Here is a 6,388-nt window from a genome sequence, read left to right as displayed (position 1 = left end):
GATTAACACTTGACACTAGCTAATGATAACGTAAGCACACTTCTTGCGTGCACCAAACATTTTTCAGGGCTAATAACAGTGTGTTCTCTGTGTTCTAGACAAATAAAAAACAGTTGGGAAACAAGACATGCATCCCCTGATCCCTGTATGTAGCCTGCTGCGAAGCAGGGGGAAATGCTCATTGAATGCTGTCCGTACTGCTACTCACTTGATATGCTCATTGAATTCATGGGAAGGATCCGAGTAGAGAGGGGAGGCAGGGGCACGAGATTAGCTGCTGCTGCTGCTTCTTCTTCCATTAATTTCGGATACGGCCCTTGGACACTCACTGCACATACATGCGGAGCACGGCTACCGTGCTAATTTTTCGAAAGAAAAATTCTATACATGATGAAGAAGTTTGTTATTAAAAAAGATCAGTCATCATTTGTGGCCTCAAGTCTGAAGCTTGCAAGCTTAAACAAAGGTGATTTGGATATCTATTTTAAGTTCAAACTGGAAATAAGATGATTCAGGTAGACACTTGCTCTTGACGTAGCTCTAGCTCCAACTCCACTAATTCTTGCAGCTAGAGTTGTACGAAACGTGCGTTTTTTTAACATTTGTGAAATTGGCATTGGATCGATGATGGTGTAGATTCAGGGTAATTACAGATAGCCGACTTCTTTCTCCTCTTTCTTTTGATGCAAATAATAAGCATCAATGTTATTTCGTTCAAAAGAAACAATGGATTCTGCATGCTTCCTAAAAAAAAAAGAATGACAAGAGGGGGCAACCAGCAGGCTGCGCATGGGACGCGCTGCACGGATCTGCTCGAGCAAGATGAGAGGCGCTCGTGCTAATTGGGCATGCATCTCTGGACTCTGAATTATTTGTTAATTGGGAGCCTGATCCCAGAAACTTCTGCTTAGACACAAACCACGTGGCAATACTGCTCGATTATATTCCTTCCACTTGAACGAATGGGGCTGTTAGTTCTGCGCTCCACATGGAGTTTCTATTAGACTCTGCGCTCTGTAAGTCAAACTGAACTGAGACACAGGGATGGTTACTTCTTCTTTTTTATTTCATTTACTTGAGAGAAACTTTGCAATTCTAAGTTTAGTGGCAAAGTTTTGGAGGGAAAGACACACTTTGGTGCTCGCAGTGTTAGCTTCAACAGCAAGCATTGGTGCCGTGTCTCCCTCCTTGAAAGCTTTTTTTCTTTTGAGGAAGTTGAAAGCTTAATTCGTGCAAAGCAGTTGCTGCTCCTGTTACCAAGCACTCTGCAACACAAAAACGACACCACTTCGGCAGTTTGCTCTTGTAGAAGCAGCTCAAGTGGCATTAGCAAGATCAACTAGACCAACGATCTTTCAGAAACAGCAACTACAAATTCGGCCAATTTTGTCACATCTGATCAACCAAAAAGATGGCAAAAGAAAAGTGGTTGCTACTGCTTGGTACTAACATTTTTGCACAGCTGCTCATGCTTCGCACCGACCTTATATTTTGCGACACAATTTTTCCAAGGCAAGTTTTACCAAACCATTTTGTTCCGACGATGTTTCAGTTTCACCAAACTGTTTCTCATTCAGATGATATTTTACCCGACACTTGACAAGGCAGAGCGCATCAGCACTGAGTTGACTTGCCCAACGAAACTTGATGCTACTGCAGTAGAATACTATAATAGTACAGCGATTAAGCTGCAAATACTCCTGGTTTGGCAAGGCTCCAAGCAGAGAAATTCCCGGGGAAATACCTGCTACCAATCAGGAGGTGAGCGAAGAGGAGGAGGACAAGGAAAAGCGGCAGCAACAGCAAGCCAGCAGCAACAAATGATTTGGTGAGGTCGAACCATCCGTGAGGTGCCCTGTCCCTTTTCCCTCACCTTCTCCACCTCCTCGTCTTCCCTTCCGCCTATAGATCTCTCTACTCCATTACACCTCACCGCCAAGCTCACGGAGTCGCAGTGTCCGAGAACAGCAGCTCGTGTAGCTCGCCCATCCCCCCTGCGGCTTGCTGAGCGTAGCGGCGGCGGCGGCAATGTCTTCCAACGGCAAGCCCACCCCGCAGCCCCCGGCCGCCGCCGGCAACGGCGCCGGCGGCCCGCCCAAGATGTACCAGCGGCCAATCTACCGCCCGCAGCAGGGGCCCGCCAAGCGCCGCCGCGGCGGGCGCTCCTGCCCGTTCAGCTGCTGCTGCTGCTTCTTCTGGACGGTCCTCGTCATCCTCCTCCTCGCCTTCATCGCCGCCGTGGTGGGGGGCGCCTTCTACCTCCTGTACCGCCCGCACCGCCCGGCCTTCACGCTCTCCGTGGCGCGCGTCACCAAGCTGAGCGTCTCCTCCTCCGCCACAGCGCCCGCGGTCACCGACGCCATCGACGTCACGCTCACCGCCAGGAACCCCAACAAGAAGCTCGTCTACTTCTACGACGACTTCGCCGTCACGGCCGCCACCGCCGCCAACGCCGTCCCGCTCGGGGAGGGCTCCGTGCCCGGGTTCGCGCACGAGGCCGGCAACATCACCGTCATCAAGGCCACCGTCTCCGCCTCCGCGCTCGCGATCGACCCCGCCGCCAGCTCCGACATCAAGAAGTCCGGCGAGTTCCCCATCACCGTCGACCTGGAGACCAAGGCCGGCGTCAAGGTGGGCGGGCTCAAGACCAAGAAGATTGGCATCCAGGTGCACTGCGAGGGCATCAAGGTGGCCGCGCCCGCGCCGCCTCCGCCGGCGAAGAAGAAGAAGCTCGCGAAGGCCGCCGCGGACGCGCCCGCGCCCGCGGCCGTCGACGATGCGCCGGCGCCGCCCGCGCCGGCGGCCACCGTCGCGCGCGTGTGCCAGGTCAGGATCCGAGTCAAGATCTGGAAGTGGACCTTCTAGTCACGTCGCCAGCCTCCTAGGGGCCGCATTGCAAAAATTTTCGGGTAAAAAAGTGGCTTTGCTTTCTCACGCCGATTGAAGGAAGTTTCTCCGGTAGGAAACCGCAGCAGGAATCAAACGCCGGTCGCTTTGTGTTTGAATTTTACCAAATTTGACGGGGGAGGCCAGGAAGTGATGCGGTGAAGTGAAAGGAGGCTATGCGTTCTGCAGTGTGAGGCTTGAACGATTTGTTCATTTTTTTTTAGTACTTTTTCTTATTTTCACCTTCTTGTTGGTAGTGCAAGTACAATTTGGCGATTTGTTACTTGTTAACTGTGTAATCCAAATTTATCCGAATGTATAATTGGTAGTGACATGCAACTGTAGTGCTAGTGCTGTACTCTCCCCATTTTTGTGTGTTTATTATTCAATTCAATTTGCAGATGAAGTGAACAAAGCTTTGTTCTGAATTTTCAAATTTTCAATTTGGGCATAATGTAATGGGCAAAGCAAGCGACACAATGAGGTCAGTAGGGAATTGGAAAGTGTCGGTGAGCCTGATCAGTGATCTCGCCAGTGTTTGACTAAATTTATGCGTAGATAAAAAAAAGGATACTAAAAGATATCAAATCATGAGGTTTGCTTTGTCATGTGAAGGACAGTGAGGTGGAGGCGTGGAGCTGCAACTTGGAGCGGCGTTGCATGACGTGACCTGGGGAGAGGGAGACGCATGAACTGTAGTGCTAGTTCTGGAAACACTGGTCAAGCTTTTTTTTCCATTGTGATTAGTGAAGACGGATTTTCTAGCAACTGGTAAGCATGAGGAGGGTTGGTTAATCGGGATCGGCGAGCCCTCAGCTAAAGGTCAACACAATCATTAAAGCTGGCTGCGTCGTCTTTCCCCAACACGCCCAAGTGACAAAAGGGAAAGGCAGCTTACACACCACTGCGTCACTGCACCAATGGCCAAGTCCTGTGCTAACCACGTTGTGTTCCTTATAAACACACACACACACACACACAATGTGTTCGAGAGATGGGGGAGTAGCTTGAGATGCGTAGAATGGTCGCCATCCCTGGACAGCAACTGCGCGGCTGCACCGGGTTGCGACCTGAGGTGTTGTGCCTGCCAGTGAAAAGTCGGCTTCATAGGTTAGCTGGATGCTGTAGCTGACTGACAGTGTCTACTTTTTTAGTGGCAGCTGGGCTTTTGCCCCAATTCCTTTTTTTCTTCACAGCCCACTAGAGGGGGTGCTAAAATAGGCAAAGTACTCAAGTCGACCGGGTCGGGCCTGGCTGGCTGCCATAATCGGATTAGAAGAGGCCTGGAAACTGGAGGTGGGCAAAAGCCCATCTTCTCGCCATCACATCATCAGGAACTAAACTGCTTTTCCTCAATTTTGGACTCTCCTTTGGCCTGCCGTTGCAGTCGGGAAGAAGATGCGCCATTGCAGACGTGCTCCTCCAGGCGGCACAAGCGGCCGGTGAATCCGCGTACGCACGCATCAGATGACCGCACAACACGACGCCGACACACACACACAACCTGCCGCCGTGCCGCGTCACGTCGACACGACCTCGAGTCAATGAGATACACTCCGTCTTCCTGGGAAGCTTCCCGGTCGTCTCCCACTACGCAAGCGCAATGCAGACCATGCTAGCGAGCTCTAGCACGGAGGAGGAAAAAAGGCGCCGCCGTGCGCGCGCCGCGGCGGCCGTTCCGACTTCCGACTCGCCCGGTCGGTTTCCCGGATCTGAGTGCGAGCTCGGGCGCGCGGCCATGCGACCCAGGCCTGATGTGACCGGCCTCGCCGGAAGCGGACGGCGACGCGGTGGTTGGACGGCGACGTCACCACGGCCCTTTGCCGTTCGTGTCTCTCGCCACGGTGCTTCCGGTCAAAAGCTGCAGCAGCGCCCCCCGCCACAGCTACCGCGAGTAATGCACTGTGCTTGCCTGCTGGATGGACGTGTTCCAAGCTGTCGCCGTGCCGTCGCCCATGAATGCGCACGCAGCGCTAGCGGCTAGCGCTCCGTTTCTGGACAGAAGAGGAAAGGTCCGGCTGGCCGGCCGGCGAACGGTGACGGGCGCAGTGCGTTCCTCGCGGCGACCCCGCATTAACTTCGGCCACCTGCCACCAGGCCCGGCGCACGACGGCACGGATCGTTTTCGGCAAGGCGCCGCGCCGCGCCGAACCAACTGGCTGGCACGCACCACCCAGGCCCAGGGTGTACGAGTAGTCACTGTGAGGTGGCCGGCCGGTCCGGTCCGGTCAAGACTCTCCCTTCTCGTCGGACGTCACCCACCCCAGTACCCCACCACCACCGTCTTCCCGGCGGGCGCGTCCAAAGCCGTACCGAGGAAAGGCGCGGGTTCCCAAAGCGCTCGCTAGCGGACAGGCAGGCGGGGGGCCAAGGGGAGCGTCCGTTTCCCACCCACGTCGCGGGCGCTCGGATCCGACGGGCACGGGGCGCGCCGCCCGCGCCGCGCAGCCACGTCGCCGCCGCGGCTATATAAGGCCGCCCGCTTCGTGGGCTCGAACTCGAAGCCGTGTGGTGTGTGTGGTGTGCCCGGCAAGACGCGCCGACCCCATCAACCAACCGCTCCCTCCCGTAACCCGTTCGTACTCCCCATCCGTGTCCAGTTCCCACTGCCCAGTCTGCCCGGCGGTTGCCGTCTCGTGGGATAGAGATGGGGGAGGAGGAGGTGCAGGAGGCGGAGGACGCCGGCGCGCTGAAGCGGAAGCGCGGCGCGGGCGGGGAGGCGGAGGACGACGACGCCGGCGCGGAGGATGCGGCGGAGGGCGGCGCGTACGAGAAGGACCTGCTGGGGGAGGACGGCGGCGGCGACAGCGAGGGCATCGCGGAGGAGGCCGTGGCGGAGGTGATGCGGTGGCTGGAGGCGGAGATCGCCGAGTTCCCGCCGGCCGGCCCCGGGTTCGTGACCATCAACGGCAACGAGGAGAGCTGCGGCCCGTCCTTCTCCGCGGCGGCGTCGACGGTGATGGCCTCCGTCGACACCCGGGCCGGCGCGCCGCCCCCGCCGCCCGTGCCCTGGCCGTGGCCGGACCCGCCCGTTCCCGCGGAGGGGGGCGCCGCGGGGGCGCCGACGACGATGGTGGACGTGGAGATGGGGCCGGGCGGCGAGGCCGACGAGGAGTGGCTGGCGCGGCTGCTGACCTGCGGCGGGCCCCTGCTGGAGGGCGTCCTGTAGCCCGCCCGCCGCCCCGCGAGCCTAGCAGCAGAGCACCAGGTAGCAGTAGGCCAGTAGCCGTAGCAGCAGGGAGGAGAGGAGGACGAGGCATTCGGGGCTTTACCCTTTTTTGGACGCTTGTACAGTGGGAACGGGGCCGCCTGGGAGGGTGGTGGTTCGTTTTGGCGCGGCTCGCTCCGTCCTGTCTCGGCGCCGTGTGGCGTGGGCGCGTCCGGTCAGGTCTCGGTCTCGTCCGGACCGGCTCACTGATGATGCGAGGCGGGCAGCAGCAGCAGCAATGGCCCGTGTTGGCGTGTCGCCGCCCCTGTCCTCGCCGGAATCCCAGGCGGCCCG

At 57.3% G+C, this 6,388-nt stretch overlaps 2 protein-coding genes across 2 annotated transcripts; both read left to right on the top strand.

The window, feature by feature from the left end:
- Nucleotides 1–1,707: 1,707 nt before the first annotated feature.
- Nucleotides 1,708–3,292, top strand: LOC112893988 (NDR1/HIN1-like protein 6). Its single transcript, XM_025961540.1, has one exon. The coding sequence runs from the start codon at nucleotides 2,029–2,031 to the stop codon at nucleotides 2,863–2,865; it is 837 nt and encodes a 278-aa protein (XP_025817325.1). The 5' UTR covers nucleotides 1,708–2,028; the 3' UTR covers nucleotides 2,866–3,292.
- A 2,241-nt stretch (nucleotides 3,293–5,533) lies between these two features.
- LOC112892858 (sharpin) lies at nucleotides 5,534–6,055 on the top strand. The gene has a single exon (XM_025959963.1). It carries the CDS (start codon nucleotides 5,534–5,536, stop codon nucleotides 6,053–6,055), a length of 522 nt encoding a protein of 173 aa, XP_025815748.1.
- Nucleotides 6,056–6,388: the final 333 nt, after the last annotated feature.

Source organism: Panicum hallii, chromosome 5, assembly GCF_002211085.1.
Source record: "Panicum hallii strain FIL2 chromosome 5, PHallii_v3.1, whole genome shotgun sequence".
In the NCBI taxonomy this organism is placed as follows: Eukaryota; Viridiplantae; Streptophyta; class Magnoliopsida; order Poales; family Poaceae; genus Panicum; species Panicum hallii.
Note: the sequence above shows the minus strand (reverse complement) of the source record. Positions and strands in the feature narration are given on the sequence as shown.

Coding starts and splice junctions, on each gene's coding strand:
- LOC112892858 (XM_025959963.1), top strand. CDS start 5,534: ATGGGGGAGGAGGAGGTGCAGGAGGCGGAGGACGCCGGCGCGCTGAAG.
- LOC112893988 (XM_025961540.1), top strand. CDS start 2,029: ATGTCTTCCAACGGCAAGCCCACCCCGCAGCCCCCGGCCGCCGCCGGC.